Source organism: Pristiophorus japonicus, chromosome Y, assembly GCF_044704955.1.
Source record: "Pristiophorus japonicus isolate sPriJap1 chromosome Y, sPriJap1.hap1, whole genome shotgun sequence".
NCBI classification, from domain to species: Eukaryota; Metazoa; Chordata; class Chondrichthyes; family Pristiophoridae; genus Pristiophorus; species Pristiophorus japonicus.
This window is the reverse complement of record NC_092011.1, coordinates 23472667-23496167: the sequence shown is the minus strand read 5'-3', so window position 1 is coordinate 23496167 and position 23501 is coordinate 23472667. Positions and strand designations below refer to the sequence as shown.

Genomic DNA, 23501 nt, shown 5'->3' with positions numbered 1-23501 from the left:
TGGCCTGGTGGGCCAGGGCCATGGGCTGATTGGGGCCTCCCTGGGGGGCATTTTCCAGCTGGGCACACGTTGTGCACCTGCGAACAGAGTGTTCCAGGTCTGAGTCAATTCCTGGCCACCATACATGTGACCGGGCAATGGCCTTCATTAGCACGATGCCTGGGTGCTTGCTGTGGAGTTCCCTGATGAAAGCTTCCCTTCCTTTCTGGGGCATGACTACTTGGCTGCCCCATAGCAGGCAGTCGGCTTGGATGGAGAGCTCGTCCATTCGTCTGTGAAACGGTCTGACCTCCTCGGGACACGCTCCGTGTGCGGGCGCCCAATCCCCAGTCAGGACACATTTCTTTTTCAGAGATAGGAGGGGATCTCTGTTGGTCCAGATTTTGATCTGGCGGGCTGTGATGGGGGAGCCTGCGATGTTGAAAGTCTCAACGGCCATGACCATCTCCGCGCTTTGCTCCGACGCCCCCTCAGTGGTGGCCAGTGGGAGCCTGCTGAGCGCATCAGTGCAATTTTCGGTGCCTGGCCGGTGCTGTATGGTGTCGTCATACGCAGCCAGTGTGAGGGCCCATCGCTGTATGCGAGCTGACGCATTGGCATTGACAGCCTTGCTGTCGGACAACAGGGATGTTACCGGCTTGTGGTCCGTTTCTAACTCGAGCCTTCTGCCAAAAAGGTACTGGTGCATCTTTTTCACCCCATAGACACATGCGAGTGCTTCCTTTTCAACCATCCCATATCCCCGTTCTGCCTGGGAGAGCGACCTGGAGGCATAAGCCACAGGTTGGAGTTGGCCCTCATCATTACTCTGCTGCAACACATACCCAACCCCATAGGATGATGCATCACATGTCAAAACCAATTTCTTACAGGGGTTGTACAAGGTCAACAGCTTATTAGAACAAAGCATGTTCCACGACTGATTGAAAGCCCGTTCTTGACAGTCCCCCCAAAACCATTCACAACCCTTATGCAAGAGCACGTGTAGCGGCTCCAACAATGTGCTTAAGTTCGGCAGAAAGTTCCCGAAGTTGTTTAAGAGATTCCAGGAATGACCGCAACTCCGATGTGTTGCCGGGCCTGGGCGGAACGACAAATCGCCTCCGTTTTGGAATCGGTAGGCCGGATCCCGTCTGCGGCAACCCTCCTGCCCAAAAACTCGACCTCTGGGGCCAAAAACACACATTTGAACTTCTTTAGTCGCAGGCCTACTCGGTCCAGTTGGCGTAGTACCTCCTCCAGGTTGTGGAGGTGTTCCTCGGTGTCTCGACCCACGAATAGGATGTCATCTTGGAATACGATTGTGCCAGAAATGGATTTAAGCAAGCTTTCCATGTTCCTCTGGAAGATAGAGGCCGCTGATCGAATGCCAAACGGACACCTGTTGTAGACAAACAGCCCCTTGTGCGTAGTGATGGTGGTCAGTAGCTTGGATTCTTCGGCCAGTTCCTGGGTCATGTAGGCCGAAGTGAGGTCCAACTTGGTGAACAGCTTGCCACCTGCCAGCGTGGCAAAAAGATCCTCCGCTCTCGGAAGCGGGTATTGGTCTTGTAGTGACACTCGGTTGATGGTGGCCTTGTAGTCGCCACAGATCCTGACCGAGCCATCCGCTTTAAGGACAGGGACGATAGGGCTTGCCCAGTCACTGAATTTAACAGGCGATATTATGCCCTCTCCTAGCAGCCTGTCCAACTCACTCTCAATTTTCTCACGCATCACATACGGCACTGGTCAGGCATCCGGGGTGATGCGTATCACTACTTTGGTGCCCTTGAAAGTCCCGACACCAGGTTGAAATAGTGATTCGAATTTCTGTAGGACCTGTGAGCATGAACTTCGCTCCACAAATGAAATGGCGTGCACATCCCCCCCATTTCCAGTTCATCTCAGCTAGCCAGCTCCTCCCCAAAAGCGCGGGACCATTCCCCAGGACAATCCAGAGTGGCAGCCGGTTCTCTGATCCATTATGTGTGACCACCAAATTTGCACTGCCGAGCACTGGGATAATCTCTTTGATGTACGTTCGTAATTGCGTCTCAATGCATTCTAGTTTGGGAGTGTGTGATGGGACAGTGTAGAGGGAGCTTTACTCTGTCTCTAACCCGTACTGTACCTGCCCTGGGAGTGAACGTAGTATATCCTTCCACACACATGCCAGCCCCTTGAGCACACTGCTGTTTATGGGCCTTTGCCCGTGACTTCCCTCTGTTAACCCTTTCTTGTGCTCGTTTCCGACAGACGTACGAACAGCGGAAGATCGTGGAGTTCACCTGTCACACGGCCTTCTTTGTCAGTATTGTGGTCGTGCAGTGGGCTGATCTGGTGATCTGCAAGACCAGGAGGAACTCTATCTTCCAGCAGGGAATGAAGTAAGTCAGCAGTACTGAGGGAGTGCCGCACTGTCGGAGGGGCAGTACTGAGGGAGTGCTGCACTGTCGGAGGGGCAGTACTGAGGGAGTGCCACACTGTCGGAGGGGCAGTACTGAGGGAGCTCCACACTGTCGGAGGGGCAGTACTGAGGGAGTGCCGCACTGTCGGAGGGGCAGTACTGAGGGAGCACCGCACTGTCGGAGGGGCAGTACTGAGGGAGTGCTGCACTGTCGGAGGGGCAGTACTGAGGGAGTGCCACACTGTCGGAGGGGCAGTACTGAGGGAGTGCCGCACTGTCGGAGGGGCGGTACTGAGGGAGCGGCGCACTGCTGGAGGGCCGGGACTGAGGGAGCGTTGCACTGTCGGAGGGGCAGAGGGCTTTGAATATAGGATAATCTTGGCTTAGATACTTGTGGACCACATTCCGTGGAGGGGACGACAACCCATGGGACTGTAACCAGCACCTGCGGGGGAAACAGAGAGAGAGAGGTGGGGAGATGGACAGAGAGGGAGAGAGAGGTGGGGAGATGGACAGAGTGGGAGAGAGAGGTGGGGAGATGGACAGAGAGGGAGAGAGAGGTGGGGAGATGGACAGAGAGGGAGAGAGAGGTGGGGAGTTGGACAGAGAGGGAGAGAGAGATGGAGAGATGGACAGAAAGAGAGAGGTGGGGAGATGGACAGAGAGGGAGAGAGAGGTGGGGAGATGGACAGAGAGGGGGAGATGGACAGAGAAGGAGAGAGAGGTGGGAGATGGACAGAGAAGGAGAGAGAGGTGGGGAGATGGACAGAGAAGGAGAGGTGGGGAGGTGGAGAGATGGACAGAGAGAGAGATGTGGAGAGATGGACAGAGAGGGAGAGGTGGAGAGATGGACAGAGAGGGGGAGGTGGAGAGATGGACAGAGAGGGAGAGGTGGAGAGATGGACAGAGAGGGAGAGGTGGAGAGATGGACAGAGAGGGAGAGCTATGTGGGGAGATGGACAGAGAGGGAGAGTAGGTGGGGAGATGGACAGAGAGGGGAAGAGAGGTGGGGAGATGGACAGAGAGGGAGGGAGAGGTGGGGAGATGGACAGAGAGGGAGAGAGAGCTGGAGAAATGGACAGAGAGGGAGAGAGAGATGGAGAGATGGACAGAGAGAGAGAGGTGGGGAGATGGACAGAGAGGGAGAGAGAGGTAGAGAGATGGACAGAGAAGGAGAGGTGGTGAGATGGACAGAGAAGGAGAGGCGGTGAGATGGACAGAGAGGGAGAGGCGGTGAGATGGACAGAGAGGGAGAGGCGGTGAGATGGACAGAGAGGGAGAGACGGTGAGATGGACAGAGAGAGAGAGGCGGTGAGATGGACAGAGAGAGAGAGATGGTGAGACGGACAGAGAGAGAGGTGGAGAGATAGAGAGAGAGAGAGAGAGAGAGAGAGAGAGAAATGGACAGAGGGAGAGAGAGATGAACAGAGAGAGGTGTAGAGATGGACAGAGAGAGAGATGGACAGAGAGAGAGAGAGAGAAAGAGAGGGGGGAATGGAGAGAGAGATGTGTAGAGATAGACAGACAGACAGAGAGAGAGAGATGGACAGAGAGAGAGAGAGATGGACAGAAAGAGAGAGAGAGAGAGAGAAAGAGAGGGGGGAATGGAGAGAGAGATGTGTCGAGATAGACAGACAGAGAGATGGACAGAGAGAGAGAGAGAGAGAGAGAGAGGAATGGAGAGAGAGAGGTGTAGAGATAGAGAGAGAGAGAGAGAGAGGGGAGCGGAATGGAGAGAGAGAGAGGTGTAGAGATAGACAGAGAGAGATGGACAGAAAGAGAGAGAGAGAGGAATGTAGAGAGAGAGAGAGGAATGTAGAGAGAGAGAGGGGAATGGAGAGAGAGAGGAATAGAGAGAGAGACAGAGAGAGACAGAGAGAAAGAGAGAGAGAGGGGGAATGGAGAGAGAGGGAGAAAGAGGGAAATGGAGAGAGAGAGAGAGAGGTGTAGAGATAGACAGAGAGAGATGGACAGAGAGAGAGAGAGAGAGAGAGGTGTAGAGATAGACAGACAGAGAGAGAGAGAGATGGACAGAGAGAGAGAGAGAGGAATGGAGAGAGAGAGGTGTAGAGATAGAGAGAGAGAGAGAGAGGGGGGCGGAATGGAGAGAGAGAGAGGTGTAGAGATAGACAGAGAGATGGACAGAAAGAGAAAGAGAGAGGAATGGAGAGAGAGAGGAATGGAGAGAGAGGAATGGAGAGAGAGAGACAGAGAGAAAGAGAGAGATCGGGGGGAATGGGGAGAGAGAGAGAGAGAGAGAGAAAGAGGGGAATGGAGAGAGAGAGAGGTGTAGAGATAGACAGAGAGAGAGAGAGAGATGGACAGAGAGAGAGTGGTGTAGAAATAAGTCAGACCGACTTTACACCCGTTATCCTGACCTGAACTTTCTTACAGGAACAAGATCCTGATTTTTGGCCTGTTTGAGGAGACTGCTCTGGCTGCGTTACTCTCATACTGTCCTGGGATGGATGTGGCCCTCAGGATGTACCCTCTCAAGTAAGTGTGAGACGTTCCAGGGGTCAAACTTTGCCCCAAGGAGCCTTCCAATCAATCAATAACTGCTGCGGGACGTACACCGATCCTGACACACACACACACTCACAGACTCGCACTCACAGGCTCGCACACTCTCACAGACACACACTCTCAGACACACACACACACATACTCAGACACACACACTCTCTCAGGCACACTCTCACAGACACGCACTCACAGACACGCACTCACAGACTCACAGACACACTCAGACACACACACTCTCTCAGGCACACTCTCACAGACACACTCTCACAGACACACACTCTCTCACATTCACAGACATACACTCACAGATACACACTCACAGACACTCAGACACACACACTCTCTCAGGCACACTCTCACAGACACGCACTCACAGACTCACAGACACACACTCACAGACACACAAACACACTCAGACACACACACTCTCTCAGGCACACTCTCACAGACACGCACTCTCAGACTCGCACACACACTCACAGACAAACAGACTCACTCAGACACATTCTCACACACACTCACAGACAAACTCAGACACATACTCTCACAGACACACTCTCACAGACACAGAGACATTCTCACACACTCTCACACTCACAGACACACACTCAACATTCAGCCGGGTCCATCACATATCCCACTGTCTACATCTCACGTTCAACCTCTCTCATCCAACATCCCAAACACACACTCTACATCTCCTATTCTACGCCCCACGCTCTACATCTCTGGTCAGTGAAGACCACTTCCGAGGAAGGGGTAAAGAAGTTGGCTCAGTTTTCTGGGAAGAGTGGGACAATCAACGTTAACGTGATTGAGGTTCGAAGGTTCCGGAGGGAATCTACACAACTCACCAGGGCTCAGAGCATCCTGTGGTCGTAGGTTCAATGCCCACGGACAGAGGTTGATAATCGGGGAGTTTAGAGGGATAAAGGAAGGGAGAGGGAGCTGTATCATCCAAAGGGATTTGAGTTGTGAAATAAGTAACTGTCCCTTCAATATGCTTCTTCAATGTCAGTGGGATCAAGGGATGTGGCGAGGTGGGGAGTGGGTGGGGTAGAGGGAGAAGGTGGGCAAATGGGTTTGAGGGAGAAGGGAGGTAGGTGGGATTGAGGGATATGGGGAGAGGTGGGTAGGTGGGATTGAGGGATATGGGGAGAGGTAGGTAGATGTGATTGAGGGTTATAGGAGAAGGTGGGTAGATAGGATTGAGGGATATGGGGAGAGGTAGTTAGGTTGGATTGAGGGATATGGGGAGAAGGTGGGTAGGTGGGATTGAGGGATATGGGGAGAGGTAGTTAGGTGGGATTGAGGGATATGGGGAGAAGGTGGGTAGGTGGGATTGAGGGATATGGGGAGAAGGTGGGATTGAGGGATGTGGGGAGAGGTGGGATTGAGGGATATGGGGAGAAGGTGGGATTGAGGGATATGGGGAGAAGGTGGGTAGGTGGGATTGAGGGATATGGGGAGAAGGTGGGATTGAGGGATATGGGGAGAGGTGGGTAGGTGGGATTGAGGGATATGGGGAGAGGTGGGTAGGTGGGATTGAGGGATATGGGGAGAAGGTGGGATTGAGGGATATGGGGAGAAGGTGGGATTGAGGGATATGGGGAGAGGTGGGTAGATGGGCTATGTGGAGAAGATCGCACCCTTACATCTGAATGAGAAGGTCATGTGTTCAAATTGCCCTCGAGCCCATAATGCAGGTCGACACTCCCAGTGCAGTGCTGAGGGAGTGCTGCACTATCAGAGGTGCTGTTTTTCGGAGATGACGTTAAACCGAAGCCTTGTCTGCCCGCTCAGATATATGTAAATGATCCTATGGCCACTATTGGAAGAAGAGCAGGTGAGTTATCCCTGGCGTCCTGGGGACAATATTTATCCCTCAAACGATGTTAATAAAACAGATCAGGTGCTCATTATCTTACCGGTGGTTGAGGGATCTTGCTATGCGCAAATAGACTGCCACTTTTCCTTTGTTACAACAGTGATGACAGTTCAAAGAGTACTTCACTGGCTGTAAACGCTTTGGAATGTCCGATGGTCATGAAAGGCGCCATGTAAATAAATGTAAGTTCTTGTCCTGTCCTTCCTTGTCTAATGGTCTTCCTTTCGCTTTCAGGCCAAACTGGTGGTTCTGTGCCTTCCCCTACAGCTTCCTTATATTTGTGTACGATGAGGTCCGCAAGCTCATCCTTCGCAGGAATCCAGGAGGTAAGAATCCCAACCGTGTGTGTGGGACCCTACCAGAGGGAGAGCGAGTATGTGGGACCCTACCCTAGTGAGAGTCAGTGTGTGTGGGACCCGTACCCCTGTGAGAGTCAGTGTGTGTGGGACCCTACCCCAGTGAGAGTCGGTGTGTGTGGGACCCTACCCTAGTGAGAGTCACTGTATGTGGGACCCGTACGCCAGTGAGAGTCAGTGTGTGTGGGACCCGACCCCAGTGAGAGTCAGTGTGTGTGTGGGACCCGTACCCCAGTGAGAGTCGGTGTGTGTGGGACCTGTACCCCAGTGAGAGTCAGTGTGTGTGGGACCCAACCCCAGTGAGAGTCAGTGTGTGTGGGACCTGTACCCCAGTGAGAGTCAGTGTGTGTGGGACCTGTACCCCAGTGAGAGTAGTTGTGTGTGGGACCCTACCCCAGTGAGAGTCAGTGTGTGTGGGACCCTACCCCAGTGAGAGTCAGTGTGTGTGGGACCCGTACCCCAGTGAGAGTCAGTGTGTGTGGGACCCTACCATAGGGAGAGTGAGTGTTTGGGACCCGTGCCCCAGTGAGAGTCAGTGTGTGTGGGACCTGTACCCCAGTGAGAGTCAGTGTGTGTGGGACCTGTACCCCAGTAAGAGTAGTTGTGTGTGGGACCCTACCCCAGTGAGAGTCAGTGTGTGTGGGACCCTACCCCAGTGAGAGTCAGTGTGTGTGGGACCCGTACCCCAGTGAGAGTCAGTGTGTGTGGGACCCTACCATAGGGAGAGTGAGTGTTTGGGACCCGTGCCCCAGTGAGAGTCAGTGTGTGGGACCCTACCATAGGGAGAGCGAGTATGTGGGACCCGTACCCGAGTGAGAGTCAGTGTGTGTGGGACCCTACCCCAGTGAGAGTCGGTGTGTGTGGGACCCTACCCCAGTGAGAGTCGGTGTGTGTGGGACCCGTACCCCAGTGAGAGCCGGTGTGTGTGGGACCCTACCCCAGTGAGAGTCAGTGTGTGTGGGACCCGTAACCCAGTGAGAGTCAGTGTGTGTGGGACCCGTACCCCAGTGAGAGTCAGAGTGTGTGGGACCCTACCCCAGTGAGAGTCAGTGTGTGTGTCGGACCCGTACCCCAGTGAGAATCATTGTGTGTGGGACCCGTACCCCAGTGAGAGTCAGTGTGTGTCGGACCCGTACCCCAGTGAGAGTCAGTGTGTGTGGGACCCGTACCCCAGTGAGAGTCAGTGTGTGTGGGACCCGTACCCCAGTGAGAGTCATTGTGTGTGGGACCCGTACCCCAGTGAGAGTCATTGTGTGTGGGACCCGTACCCCAGTGAGAGTCAGTGTGTGTCGGACCCGTACCCCAGTGAGAGTCAGTGTGTGTGGGACCCGTACCCCAGTGAGAGTCAGTGTGTGTCGGACCCGTACCCCAGTGAGAGTCAGTGTGTGTGGGACCCGTACCCCAGTGAGAGTCAGTGTGTGTGGGACCTGTACCCCAGTGAGAGTCAGTGTGTGTGGGACCTGTACCCCAGTGAGAGTCAGTGTGTGTGGGACCCGTACCCCAGTGAGAGTCAGTGTGTGTGGGACCTGTACCCCAGTGAGAGTCGGTGTGTGTGGGACCCGTACCCCAGTGAGAGTCAGTGTGTGTCGGACCCGTACCCCAGTGAGAGTCAGTGTGTGTCGGACCCGTACCCCAGTGAGAGTCAGTGTGTGTGGGACCCGTACCCCAGTGAGAGTCAGTGTGTGTGGGACCCGTACCCCAGTGAGAGTCATTGTGTGTGGGACCCGTACCCCAGTGAGAGTCAGTGTGTGTGGGACCCATACCCCAGTGAGAGTCAGTGTGTGTGGGACCCATACCCCAGTGAGAGTCAGTGTGTGTGGGACCCGTACCCCAGTGAGAGTCATTGTGTGTGGGACCCGTACCCCAGTGAGAGTCAGTGTGTGTGGGACCCGTACCCCAGTGAGAGTCAATGTGTGTGGGACCCGTACCCCAGTGAGAGTCATTGTGTGTGGGACCCGTACCCCAGTGAGAGTCAGTGTGTGTGGGACCCGTACCCCAGTGAGAGTCATTGTGTGTGGGACCCGTACCCCAGTGAGAGTCGGTGTGTGTGGGACCCGTACCCCAGTGAGAGTCAGTGTGTGTGGGACCCGTACCCCAGTGAGAGTCATTGTGTGTGGGACCCGTACCCCAGTGAGAGTCAGTGTGTGTGGCACTGTACCCCAGTGAGAGTCAGTGTGTGTGGGACCTGTACCCCAGTGAGAGTCGGTGTGTGTGGGACCCGTACCCCAGTGAGAGTCGGTGTGTGTGGGACCTGTACCCCAGTGAGAGACAGTGTGTGTGGGACCCGTACCCCAGTGAGAGTCGGTGTGTGTGGGACCCGTACCCCAGTGAGAGTCGGTGTGTGTGGGACCCGTACCCCAGTGAGAGTCGGTGTGTGTGGGACCTGTACCCCAGTGAGAGTCGGTGTGTGTGGGACCCGTACCCCAGTGAGAGTCGGTGTGTGTGGGACCCGTACCCCAGTGAGAGTCAGTGTGTATGGGACCCGTACCCCAGTGAGAGTCAGTGTGTGTGGGACCCGTACCCCAGTGAGAGTCAATGTGTGTGGGACCCGTACCCCAGTGAGAGTCAGTGTGTGTGGGACCCGTACCCCAGTGAGAGTCAGTGTGTGTGGGACCCGTACCCCAGTGAGAGTCAATGTGTGTGGGACCCGTACCCCAGTGAGAGTCAGTGTGTGTGGGACCCGTACCCCAGTGAGAGTCAGTGTGTGTGGGACCCGTACCCCAGTGAGAGTCGGTGTGTGTGGGACCCGTACCCCAGTGAGAGTCAGTGTGTGTGGGACCCGTACCCCAGTGAGAGTCGGTGTGTGTGGGACCTGTACCCCAGTGAGAGTCCGTGTGTGTGGGACCCGTACCCCAGTGAGAGTCAGTGTGTGTGGGACCCGTACCCCAGTGAGAGTCAGTGTGTGTGGGACCCGTACCCCAGTGAGAGTCAGTGTGTGTGGGACCCGTACCCCAGTGAGAGTCGGTGTGTGTGGGACCCGTACCCCAGTGAGAGTCAGTGTGTGTGGGACCCGTACCCCAGTGAGAGTCGGTGTGTGTGGGACCCGTACCCCAGTGAGAGTCATTGTGTGTGGGACCCGTACCCCAGTGAGAGTCAGTGTGTGTGGCACTGTACCCCAGTGAGAGTCAGTGTGTGTGGGACCTGTACCCCAGTGAGAGTCGGTGTGTGTGGGACCCGTACCCCAGTGAGAGTCGGTGTGTGTGGGACCTGTACCCCAGTGAGAGACAGTGTGTGTGGGACCCGTACCCCAGTGAGAGTCAGTGTGTGTGGGGCCCGTACCCCAGTGAGAGTCAGTGTGTGTGGGACCCGTACCCCAGTGAGAGTCAGTGTGTGTGGGACCCGTACCCCAGTGAGAGTCAGTGTGTGTGGGACCCGTACCCCAGTGAGAGTCAGTGTGTGTGGGACCCATACCCCAGTGAGAGTCAATGTGTGTGGGACCCGTACCCCAGTGAGAGTCAGTGTGTGTGGGACCCGTACCCCAGTGAGAGTCAGTGTGTGTGGGACCCGTACCCCAGTGAGAGTCGGTGTGTGTGGGACCCGTACCCCAGTGAGAGTCAGTGTGTGTGGGACCCGTACCCCAGTGAGAGTCGGTGTGTGTGGGACCCGTACCCCAGTGAGAGTCCGTGTGTGTGGGACCCGTACCCCAGTGAGAGTCAGTGTGTGTGGGACCCGTAACCCAGTGAGAGTCAGTGTGTGTGGGACCCATACCCCAGTGAGAGTCAGTGTGTGTGGGACCCGTACCCCAGTGAGAGTCGGTGTGTGTGGGACCCGTACCCCAGTGAGAGTCAGTGTGTGTGGGACCCGTACCCCAGTGAGAGTCAGTGTGTGTGGGACCCGTACCCCAGTGAGAGTCGGTGTGTGTGGGACCCGTACCCCAGTGAGAGTCAGTGTGTGTCGGACCCGTACCCCAGTGAGAGTCAGTGTGTGTCGGACCCGTACCCCAGTGAGAGTCAGTGTGTGTGGGACCCGTACCCCAGTGAGAGTCATTGTGTGTGGGACCCGTACCCCAGTGAGAGTCATTGTGTGTGGGACCCGTACCCCAGTGAGAGTCAGTGTGTGTGGGACCCGTACCCCAGTGAGAGTCAGTGTGTGTGGGACCCGTACCCCAGTGAGAGTCAGTGTGTGTGGGACCCGTACCCCAGTGAGAGTCGGTGTGTGTGGGACCCGTACCCCAGTGAGAGTCAGTGTGTGTCGGACCCGTACCCCAGTGAGAGTCAGTGTGTGTCGGACCCGTACCCCAGTGAGAGTCAGTGTGTGTGGGACCCGTACCCCAGTGAGAGTCATTGTGTGTGGGACCCGTACCCCAGTGAGAGTCATTGTGTGTGGGACCCGTACCCCAGTGAGAGTCAGTGTGTGTCGGACCCGTACCCCAGTGAGAGTCAGTGTGTGTGGGAGCCTTACCCCAGTGAGAGTCAGTGTGTGTGGGACCCGTACCCCAGTGAGAGTCAGTGTGTGTCGGACCCGTACCCCAGTGAGAGTCAGTGTGTGTGGGAGCCTTACCCCAGTGAGAGTCAGTGTGTGTGAGACCCGTACCCCAGTGAGAGTCGGTGTGTGTGGGACCCGTACCCCAGTGAGAGTCAGTGTGTGTGGGACCCGTACCCCAGTGAGAGTCGGTGTGTGTGGGACCTGTACCCCAGTGAGAGTCAGTGTGTGTGAGACCCGTACCTCAGTGAGAGTCGGTGTGTGTGGGACCTGTACCCCAGTGAGAGTCAGTGTGTGTGGGACTGTACCCCAGTGAGAGTCAGTGTGTGTGGGACCCGTACCCCAGTGAGAGTCAGTGTGTGTGGGACCCGTACCCCAGTGAGAGTCGGTGTGTGTGGGACCCGTACCCCAGTGAGAGTCAGTGTGTGTGGGACCTGTACCCCAGTGAGAGTCGGTGTGTGTGGGACCCGTACCCCAGTGAGAGTCGGTGTGTGTGGGACCCGTACCCCAGTGAGAGTCAGTGTGTGTGAGACCCGTACCCCAGTGAGAGTCGGTGTGTGTGGGACCCGTACCCCAGTGAGAGTCAGTGTGTGTGAGACCCGTACCCCAGTGAGAGTCGGTGTGTGTGGGACCCGTACCCCAGTGAGAGTCAGTGTGTGTGGGACCCGTACCCCAGTGAGAGTCAGTGTGTGTGGGACCCGTACCCCAGTGAGAGTCAATGTGTGTGGGACCCGTACCCCAGTGAGAGTCATTGTGTGTGGGACCCGTACCCCAGTGAGAGTCAGTGTGTGTGGAACCCGTACCCCAGTGAGAGTCATTGTGTGTGGGACCCGTACCCCAGTGAGAGTCGGTGTGTGTGGGACCCGTACCCCAGTGAGAGTTGGTGTGTGTGGGACCCGTACCCCAGTGAGAGTCATTGTGTGTGGGACCCGTACCCCAGTGAGAGTCAGTGTGTGTGGGACCTGTACCCCAGTGAGAGTCGGTGTGTGTGGGACCCGTACCCCAGTGAGAGTCAGTGTGTGTGGGACCCGTACCCCAGTGAGAGTCATTGTGTGTGGGACCCGTACCCCAGTGAGAGTCGGTGTGTGTGGGACCCGTACCCCAGTGAGAGTTGGTGTGTGTGGGACCCGTATCCCAGTGAGAGTCAGTGTGTGTGGCACTGTACCCCAGTGAGAGTCAGTGTGTGTGGGACCTGTACCCCAGTGAGAGTCGGTGTGTGTGGGACCCGTACCCCAGTGAGAGTCGGTGTGTGTGGGACCTGTACCCCAGTGAGAGACAGTGTGTGTGGGACCCGTACCCCAGTGAGAGTCAGTGTGTGTGGGACCCGTACCCCAGTGAGAGTCAGTGTGTGTGGGACCCGTACCCCAGTGAGAGTCGGTGTGCGTGGGACCCGTACCCCAGTGAGAGTCGGTGTGTGTGGGACCCGTACCCCAGTGAGAGTCAATGTGTGTGGGACCCGTACCCCAGTGAGAGTCAGTGTGTGTGGGACCCGTACCCCAGTGAGAGTCAGTGTGTGTGGGACCCGTACCCCAGTGAGAGTCGGTGTGTGTGGGACCTGTACCCCAGTGAGAGTCAGTGTGTGTGGGACCCGTACCCCAGTGAGAGTCAGTGTGTGTGGGACCCGTACCCCAGTGAGAGTCAGTGTGTGTGGGACCCGTACCCCAGTGAGAGTCAGTGTGTGTGGGACCCGTACCCCAGTGAGAGTCGGTGTGTGTGGGACCCGTACCCCAGTGAGAGTCATTGTGTGTGGGACCCGTACCCCAGTGAGAGTCAGTGTGTGTGGCACTGTACCCCAGTGAGAGTCAGTGTGTGTGGGACCTGTACCCCAGTGAGAGTCGATGTGTGTGGGACCCGTACCCCAGTGAGAGTCGGTGTGTGTGGGACCTGTACCCCAGTGAGAGACAGTGTGTGTGGGACCCGTACCCCAGTGAGAGTCAGTGTGTGTGGGGCCTGTACCCCAGTGAGAGTCGGTGTGCGTGGGACCCGTACCCCAGTGAGAGTCGGTGTGTGTGGGACCCGTACCCCAGTGAGAGTCAATGTGTGTGGGACCCGTACCCCAGTGAGAGTCAGTGTGTGTGGGACCCGTACCCCAGTGAGAGTCAGTGTGTGTGGGACCCGTACCCCAGTGAGAGTCAATGTGTGTGGGACCCGTACCCCAGTGAGAGTCAGTGTGTGTGGGACCCGTACCCCAGTGAGAGTCAGTGTGTGTGGGACCCGTACCCCAGTGAGAGTCGGTGTGTGTGGGACCCGTACCCCAGTGAGAGTCAGTGTGTGTGGGACCCGTACCCCAGTGAGAGTCGGTGTGTGTGGGACCTGTACCCCAGTGAGAGTCAGTGTGTGTGGGACCCGTACCCCAGTGAGAGTCAGTGTGTGTGGGACCCGTACCCCAGTGAGAGTCAGTGTGTGTGGGACCCGTACCCCAGTGAGAGTCAGTGTGTGTGGGACCCGTACCCCAGTGAGAGTCGGTGTGTGTGGGACCCGTACCCCAGTGAGAGTCGGTGTGTGTGGGACCTGTACCCCAGTGAGAGACAGTGTGTGTGGGACCCGTACCCCAGTGAGAGTCAGTGTGTGTGGGGCCCGTACCCCAGTGAGAGTCGGTGTGCGTGGGACCCGTACCCCAGTGAGAGTCAGTGTGTGTGGGACCCGTACCCCAGTGAGAGTCGGTGTGTGTGGGACCCGTACCCCAGTGAGAGTCGGTGTGTGTGGGACCTGTACCCCAGTGAGAGACAGTGTGTGTGGGACCCGTACCCCAGTGAGAGTCAGTGTGTGTGGGACCCGTACCCCAGTGAGAGTCGGTGTGTGTGGGACCCGTACCCCAGTGAGAGTCAGTGTGTGTGGGACCCGTACCCCAGTGAGAGTCGGTGTGTGTGGGACCTGTACCCCAGTGAGAGTCAGTGTGTGTGGGACCCGTACCCCAGTGAGAGTCAGTGTGTGTGGGACCCGTACCCCAGTGAGAGTCAGTGTGTGTGGGACCCGTACCCCAGTGAGAGTCGGTGTGTGTGGGACCCGTACCCCAGTGAGAGTCGGTGTGTGTGGGACCCGTACCCCAGTGAGAGTCGGTGTGTGTGGGACCTGTACCCCAGTGAGAGACAGTGTGTGTGGGACCCGTACCCCAGTGAGAGTCAGTGTGTGTGGGGCCCGTACCCCAGTGAGAGTCGGTGTGCGTGGGACCCGTACCCCAGTGAGAGTCGGTGTGTGTGGGACCCGTACCCCAGTGAGAGTCAATGTGTGTGGACCCGTACCCCAGTGAGAGTCAGTGTGTGTGGGACCCGTACCCCAGCGAGAGTCAGTGTGTGTGGGACCCGTACCCCAGTGAGAGTCAATGTGTGTGGGACCCGTACCCCAGTGAGAGTCGGTGTGTGTGGGACCCGTACCCCAGTGAGAGTCATTGTGTGTGGGACCCGTACCCCAGTGAGAGTCAGTGTGTGTGGCACTGTACCCCAGTGAGAGTCAGTGTGTGTGGGACCTGTACCCCAGTGAGAGTCGGTGTGTGTGGGACCCGTACCCCAGTGAGAGTCGGTGTGTGTGGGACCTGTACCCCAGTGAGAGACAGTGTGTGTGGGACCCGTACCCCAGTGAGAGTCAGTGTGTGTGGGGCCCGTACCCCAGTGAGAGTCGGTGTGCGTGGGACCCGTACCCCAGTGAGAGTCGGTGTGTGTGGGACCCGTACCCCAGTGAGAGTCAATGTGTGTGGGACCCGTACCCCAGTGAGAGTCAGTGTGTGTGGGACCCGTACCCCAGTGAGAGTCAGTGTGTGTGGGACCCGTACCCCAGTGAGAGTCAATGTGTGTGGGACCCGTACCCCAGTGAGAGTCAGTGTGTGTGGGACCCGTACCCCAGTGAGAGTCAGTGTGTGTGGGACCCGTACCCCAGTGAGAGTCGGTGTGTGTGGGACCCGTACCCCAGTGAGAGTCAGTGTGTGTGGGACCCGTACCCCAGTGAGAGTCGGTGTGTGTGGGACCTGTACCCCAGTGAGAGTCAGTGTGTGTGGGACCCGTACCCCAGTGAGAGTCAGTGTGTGTGGGACCCGTACCCCAGTGAGAGTCAGTGTGTGTGGGACTCGTACCCCAGTGAGAGTCAGTGTGTGTGGGACCCGTACCCCAGTGAGAGTCGGTGTGTGTGGGACCCGTACCCCAGTGAGAGTCGGTGTGTGTGGGACCCGTACCCCAGTGAGAGTCAGTGTGTGTGGGACTGTACCCCAGTGAGAGTCGGTGTGTGTGGGACCCGTACCCCAGTGAGAGTCAGTGTGTGTGGGACCCGTACCCCAGTGAGAGTCGGTGTGTGTGGGACCCGTACCCCAGTGAGAGTCCGTGTGTGTGGGACCCGTACCCCAGTGAGAGTCAGTGTGTGTGGGACCCGTACCCCAGTGAGAGTCAGTGTGTGTGGGACCCGTACCCCAGTGAGAGTCAGTGTGTGTGGGACCCGTACCCCAGTGAGAGTCGGTGTGTGTGGGACCCGTACCCCAGTGAGAGTCAGTGTGTGTGGGACCCGTACCCCAGTGAGAGTCAGTGTGTGTGGGACCTGTACCCCAGTGAGAGTCGGTGTGTGTGGGACCCGTACCCCAGTGAGAGTCAGTGTGTGTCGGACCCGTACCCCAGTGAGAGTCAGTGTGTGTCGGACCCGTACCCCAGTGAGAGTCAGTGTGTGTGGGACCCGTACCCCAGTGAGAGTCAGTGTGTGTGGGACCCGTACCCCAGTGAGAGTCATTGTGTGTGGGACCCGTACCCCAGTGAGAGTCAGTGTGTGTCGGACCCGTACCCCAGTGAGAGTCAGTGTGTGTGGGAGCCTTACCCCAGTGAGAGTCAGTGTGTGTGGGACCCGTACCCCAGTGAGAGTCAGTGTGTGTGAGACCTGTACCCCAGTGAGAGTCAGTGTGTGTGGGACCCGTACCCCAGTGAGAGTCGGTGTGTGTGGGACCCGTACCCCAGTGAGAGTCAGTGTGTGTGGGACCTGTACCCCAGTGAGAGTTGGTGTGTGTGGGACCCGTACCCCAGTGAGAGTCAGTGTGTGTGGGACCCGTACCCCAGTGAGAGTTGGTGTGTGTGGGACCCGTACCCCAGTGAGAGTCAGTGTGTGTGGGACCCGTATCCCAGTGAGAGTCAGTGTGTGTGGCACTGTACCCCAGTGAGAGTCAGTGTGTGTGGGACCTGTACCCCAGTGAGAGTCGGTGTGTGTGGGACCCGTACCCCAGTGAGAGTCGGTGTGTGTGGGACCTGTACCCCAGTGAGAGACAGTGTGTGTGGGACCCGTACCCCAGTGAGAGTCAGTGTGTGTGGGACCCGTACCCCAGTGAGAGTCAGTGTGTGTGGGACCCGTACCCCAGTGAGAGTCGGTGTGCGTGGGGCCTGTACCCCAGTGAGAGTCGGTGTGTGTGGGACCTGTACCCCAGTGAGAGTCAGTGTGTGTGGGACCCGTACCCCAGTGAGAGTCAGTGTGTGTGGGACCCGTACCCCAGTGAGAGTCAGTGTGTGTGGGACCCGTACCCCAGTGAGAGTCAGTGTGTGTGGGACCCGTACCCCAGTGAGAGTCGGTGTGTGTGGGACCCGTACCCCAGTGAGAGTCATTGTGTGTGGGACCCGTACCCCAGTGAGAGTCAGTGTGTGTGGCACTGTACCCCAGTGAGAGTCAGTGTGTGTGGGACCTGTACCCCAGTGAGAGTCGATGTGTGTGGGACCCGTACCCCAGTGAGAGTCGGTGTGTGTGGGACCTGTACCCCAGTGAGAGACAGTGTGTGTGGGACCCGTACCCCAGTGAGAGTCAGTGTGTGTGGGGCCTGTACCCCAGTGAGAGTCGGTGTGCGTGGGACCCGTACCCCAGTGAGAGTCGGTGTGTGTGGGACCCGTACCCCAGTGAGAGTCAATGTGTGTGGGACCCGTACCCCAGTGAGAGTCAGTGTGTGTGGGACCCGTACCCCAGTGAGAGTCAGTGTGTGTGGGACCCGTACCCCAGTGAGAGTCAATGTGTGTGGGACCCGTACCCCAGTGAGAGTCAGTGTGTGTGGGACCCGTACCCCAGTGAGAGTCAGTGTGTGTGGGACCCGTACCCCAGTGAGAGTCGGTGTGTGTGGGACCCGTACCCCAGTGAGAGTCAGTGTGTGTGGGACCCGTACCCCAGTGAGAGTCGGTGTGTGTGGGACCTGTACCCCAGTGAGAGTCAGTGTGTGTGGGACCCGTACCCCAGTGAGAGTCAGTGTGTGTGGGACCCGTACCCCAGTGAGAGTCAGTGTGTGTGGGACCCGTACCCCAGTGAGAGTCAGTGTGTGTGGGACCCGTACCCCAGTGAGAGTCGGTGTGTGTGGGACCCGTACCCCAGTGAGAGTCGGTGTGTGTGGGACCTGTACCCCAGTGAGAGACAGTGTGTGTGGGACCCGTACCCCAGTGAGAGTCAGTGTGTGTGGGGCCCGTACCCCAGTGAGAGTCGGTGTGCGTGGGACCCGTACCCCAGTGAGAGTCAGTGTGTGTGGGACCCGTACCCCAGTGAGAGTCGGTGTGTGTGGGACCCGTACCCCAGTGAGAGTCGGTGTGTGTGGGACCTGTACCCCAGTGAGAGACAGTGTGTGTGGGACCCGTACCCCAGTGAGAGTCAGTGTGTGTGGGACCCGTACCCCAGTGAGAGTCGGTGTGTGTGGGACCCGTACCCCAGTGAGAGTCAGTGTGTGTGGGACCCGTACCCCAGTGAGAGTCGGTGTGTGTGGGACCTGTACCCCAGTGAGAGTCAGTGTGTGTGGGACCCGTACCCCAGTGAGAGTCAGTGTGTGTGGGACCCGTACCCCAGTGAGAGTCAGTGTGTGTGGGACCCGTACCCCAGTGAGAGTCGGTGTGTGTGGGACCCGTACCCCAGTGAGAGTCGGTGTGTGTGGGACCCGTACCCCAGTGAGAGTCGGTGTGTGTGGGACCTGTACCCCAGTGAGAGACAGTGTGTGTGGGACCCGTACCCCAGTGAGAGTCAGTGTGTGTGGGGCCCGTACCCCAGTGAGAGTCGGTGTGCGTGGGACCCGTACCCCAGTGAGAGTCGGTGTGTGTGGGACCCGTACCCCAGTGAGAGTCAATGTGTGTGGACCCGTACCCCAGTGAGAGTCAGTGTGTGTGGGACCCGTACCCCAGCGAGAGTCAGTGTGTGTGGGACCCGTACCCCAGTGAGAGTCAATGTGTGTGGGACCCGTACCCCAGTGAGAGTCGGTGTGTGTGGGACCCGTACCCCAGTGAGAGTCATTGTGTGTGGGACCCGTACCCCAGTGAGAGTCAGTGTGTGTGGCACTGTACCCCAGTGAGAGTCAGTGTGTGTGGGACCTGTACCCCAGTGAGAGTCGGTGTGTGTGGGACCCGTACCCCAGTGAGAGTCGGTGTGTGTGGGACCTGTACCCCAGTGAGAGACAGTGTGTGTGGGACCCGTACCCCAGTGAGAGTCAGTGTGTGTGGGGCCCGTACCCCAGTGAGAGTCGGTGTGCGTGGGACCCGTACCCCAGTGAGAGTCGGTGTGTGTGGGACCCGTACCCCAGTGAGAGTCAATGTGTGTGGGACCCGTACCCCAGTGAGAGTCAGTGTGTGTGGGACCCGTACCCCAGTGAGAGTCAGTGTGTGTGGGACCCGTACCCCAGTGAGAGTCAATGTGTGTGGGACCCGTACCCCAGTGAGAGTCAGTGTGTGTGGGACCCGTACCCCAGTGAGAGTCAGTGTGTGTGGGACCCGTACCCCAGTGAGAGTCGGTGTGTGTGGGACCCGTACCCCAGTGAGAGTCAGTGTGTGTGGGACCCGTACCCCAGTGAGAGTCGGTGTGTGTGGGACCTGTACCCCAGTGAGAGTCAGTGTGTGTGGGACCCGTACCCCAGTGAGAGTCAGTGTGTGTGGGACCCGTACCCCAGTGAGAGTCAGTGTGTGTGGGACTCGTACCCCAGTGAGAGTCAGTGTGTGTGGGACCCGTACCCCAGTGAGAGTCGGTGTGTGTGGGACCCGTACCCCAGTGAGAGTCGGTGTGTGTGGGACCCGTACCCCAGTGAGAGTCAGTGTGTGTGGGACTGTACCCCAGTGAGAGTCGGTGTGTGTGGGACCCGTACCCCAGTGAGAGTCAGTGTGTGTGGGACCCGTACCCCAGTGAGAGTCGGTGTGTGTGGGACCCGTACCCCAGTGAGAGTCCGTGTGTGTGGGACCCGTACCCCAGTGAGAGTCAGTGTGTGTGGGACCCGTACCCCAGTGAGAGTCAGTGTGTGTGGGACCCGTACCCCAGTGAGAGTCAGTGTGTGTGGGACCCGTACCCCAGTGAGAGTCGGTGTGTGTGGGACCCGTACCCCAGTGAGAGTCAGTGTGTGTGGGACCCGTACCCCAGTGAGAGTCAGTGTGTGTGGGACCTGTACCCCAGTGAGAGTCGGTGTGTGTGGGACCCGTACCCCAGTGAGAGTCAGTGTGTGTCGGACCCGTACCCCAGTGAGAGTCAGTGTGTGTCGGACCCGTACCCCAGTGAGAGTCAGTGTGTGTGGGACCCGTACCCCAGTGAGAGTCAGTGTGTGTGGGACCCGTACCCCAGTGAGAGTCATTGTGTGTGGGACCCGTACCCCAGTGAGAGTCAGTGTGTGTCGGACCCGTACCCCAGTGAGAGTCAGTGTGTGTGGGAGCCTTACCCCAGTGAGAGTCAGTGTGTGTCGGACCCGTACCCCAGTGAGAGTCAGTGTGTGTGGGACCCGTACCCCAGTGAGAGTCAGTGTGTGTGAGACCTGTACCCCAGTGAGAGTCAGTGTGTGTGGGACCCGTACCCCAGTGAGAGTCGGTGTGTGTGGGACCCGTACCCCAGTGAGAGTCAGTGTGTGTGGGACCTGTACCCCAGTGAGAGTTGGTGTGTGTGGGACCCGTACCCCAGTGAGAGTCAGTGTGTGTGGGACCCGTACCCCAGTGAGAGTTGGTGTGTGTGGGACCCGTACCCCAGTGAGAGTCAGTGTGTGTGGGACCCGTATCCCAGTGAGAGTCAGTGTGTGTGGCACTGTACCCCAGTGAGAGTCAGTGTGTGTGGGACCTGTACCCCAGTGAGAGTCGGTGTGTGTGGGACCCGTACCCCAGTGAGAGTCGGTGTGTGTGGGACCTGTACCCCAGTGAGAGACAGTGTGTGTGGGACCCGTACCCCAGTGAGAGTCAGTGTGTGTGGGACCCGTACCCCAGTGAGAGTCAGTGTGTGTGGGACCCGTACCCCAGTGAGAGTCGGTGTGCGTGGGACCCGTACCCCAGTGAGAGTCGGTGTGTGTGGGACCCGTACCCCAGTGAGAGTCAATGTGTGTGGGACCCGTACCCCAGTGAGAGTCAGTGTGTGTGGGACCCGTACCCCAGTGAGAGTCAGTGTGTGTGGGACCCGTACCCCAGTGAGAGTCAATGTGTGTGGGACCCGTACCCCAGTGAGAGTCAGTGTGTGTGGGACCCGTACCCCAGTGAGAGTCAGTGTGTGTGGGACCCGTACCCCAGTGAGAGTCGGTGTGTGTGGGACCCGTACCCCAGTGAGAGTCAGTGTGTGTGGGACCCGTACCCCAGTGAGAGTCGGTGTGTGTGGGACCTGTACCCCAGTGAGAGTCAGTGTGTGTGGGACCCGTACCCCAGTGAGAGTCAGTGTGTGTGGGACCCGTACCCCAGTGAGAGTCAGTGTGTGTGGGACCCGTACCCCAGTGAGAGTCAGTGTGTGTGGGACCCGTACCCCAGTGAGAGTCGGTGTGTGTGGGACCCGTACCCCAGTGAGAGTCATTGTGTGTGGGACCCGTACCCCAGTGAGAGTCAGTGTGTGTGGCACTGTACCCCAGTGAGAGTCAGTGTGTGTGGGACCTGTACCCCAGTGAGAGTCGGTGTGTGTGGGACCCGTACCCCAGTGAGAGTCGGTGTGTGTGGGACCTGTACCCCAGTGAGAGACAGTGTGTGTGGGACCCGTACCCCAGTGAGAGTCAGTGTGTGTGGGGCCCGTACCCCAGTGAGAGTCGGTGTGCGTGGGACCCGTACCCCAGTGAGAGTCGGTGTGTGTGGGACCCGTACCCCAGTGAGAGTCAATGTGTGTGGGACCCGTACCCCAGTGAGAATCAGTGTGTGTGGGACCCGTACCCCAGTGAGAGTCAGTGTGTGTGGGACCCGTACCCCAGTGAGAGTCAATGTGTGTGGGACCCGTACCCCAGTGAGAGTCAGTGTGTGTGGGACCCGTACCCCAGTGAGAGTCAGTGTGTGTGGGACCCGTACCCCAGTGAGAGTCGGTGTGTGTGGGACCCGTACCCCAGTGAGAGTCGGTGTGTGTGGGACCCGTACCCCAGTGAGAGTCGGTGTGTGTGGGACCCGTACCCCAGTGAGAGTCAGTGTGTGTGGGACCCGTACCCCAGTGAGAGTCAGTGTGTGTGGGACCCGTACCCCAGTGAGAGTCAGTGTGTGTGGGACCCGTACCCCAGTGAGAGTCAGTGTGTGTGGGACCCGTACCCCAGTGAGAGTCGGTGTGTGTGGGACCCGTACCCCAGTGAGAGTCGGTGTGTGTGGGACCTGTACCCCAGTGAGAGACAGTGTGTGTGGGACCCGTACCCCAGTGAGAGTCGGTGTGCGTGGGACCCGTACCCCAGTGAGAGTCAGTGTGTGTGGGACCCGTACCCCAGTGAGAGTCGGTGTGTGTGGGACCCGTACCCCAGTGAGAGTCGGTGTGTGTGGGACCCGTACCCCAGTGAGAGACAGTGTGTGTGGGACCCGTACCCCAGTGAGAGTCAGTGTGTGTGGGACCCGTACCCCAGTGAGAGTCGGTGTGTGTGGGACCCGTACCCCAGTGAGAGTCAGTGTGTGTGGGACCCGTACCCCAGTGAGAGTCGGTGTGTGTGGGACCTGTACCCCAGTGAGAGTCAGTGTGTGTGGGACCCGTACCCCAGTGAGAGTCAGTGTGTGTGGGACCCGTACCCCAGTGAGAGTCAGTGTGTGTGGGACCCGTACCCCAGTGAGAGTCAGTGTGTGTGGGACCCGTACCCCAGTGAGAGTCGGTGTGTGTGGGACCCGTACCCCAGTGAGAGTCGGTGTGTGTGGGACCCGTACCCCAGTGAGAGACAGTGTGTGTGGGACCCGTACCCCAGTGAGAGTCAGTGTGCGTGGGGCCCGTACCCCAGTGAGAGTCGGTGTGCGTGGGACCCGTACCCCAGTGAGAGTCGGTGTGTGTGGGACCCGTACCCCAGTGAGAGTCAATGTGTGTGGGACCCGTACCCCAGTGAGAGTCAGTGTGTGTGGGACCCGTACCCCAGTGAGAGTCAGTGTGTGTGGGACCCGTACCCCAATGAGAGTCAATGTGTGTGGGACCCGTACCCCAGTGAGAGTCGGTGTGTGTGGGACCCGTACCCCAGTGAGAGTCAGTGTGTGTGGCACTGTACCCCAGTGAGAGTCAGTGTGTGTGGGACCTGTACCCCAGTGAGAGTCGGTGTGTGTGGGACCCGTACCCCAGTGAGAGTTGGTGTGTGTGGGACCCGTACCCCAGTGAGAGACAGTGTGTGTGGGACCCGTACCCCAGTGAGAGTCAGTGTGTGTGGGGCCCGTACCCCAGTGAGAGTCGGTGTGCGTGGGACCCGTACCCCAGTGAGAGTCGGTGTGTGTGGGACCCGTACCCCAGTGAGAGTCAATGTGTGTGGGACCCGTACCCCAGTGAGAGTCAGTGTGTGTGGGACCCGTACCCCAGTGAGAGTCAGTGTGTGTGGGACCCGTACCCCAGTGAGAGTCAATGTGTGTGGGACCCGTACCCCAGTGAGAGTCAGTGTGTGTGGGACCCGTACCCCAGTGAGAGTCAGTGTGTGTGGGACCCGTACCCCAGTGAGAGTCGGTGTGTGTGGGACCCGTACCCCAGTGAGAGTCAGTGTGTGTGGGACCCGTACCCCAGTGAGAGTCGGTGTGTGTGGGACCCGTACCCCAGTGAGAGTCAGTGTGTGTGGGACCCGTACCCCAGTGAG

The 23501-nt window shown here is 58.3% G+C and overlaps 1 protein-coding gene across 2 annotated transcripts in view; it reads left to right on the top strand.

The window, feature by feature from the left end:
• The window catches only part of LOC139241116 (sodium/potassium-transporting ATPase subunit alpha-3), a 152454-nt gene that overhangs the window by 64928 nt on the left and 64025 nt on the right, over positions 1 to 23501 (top strand). For both annotated transcript variants that reach the window (XM_070869809.1, XM_070869810.1), the window contains 3 exons: positions 2239 to 2369; positions 4784 to 4885; positions 7038 to 7129. In XM_070869809.1, coding sequence (XP_070725910.1) covers positions 2239 to 2369; positions 4784 to 4885; positions 7038 to 7129 — 325 coding nt within the window. The remainder of the gene's footprint in view (positions 1 to 2238; positions 2370 to 4783; positions 4886 to 7037; positions 7130 to 23501) is intronic.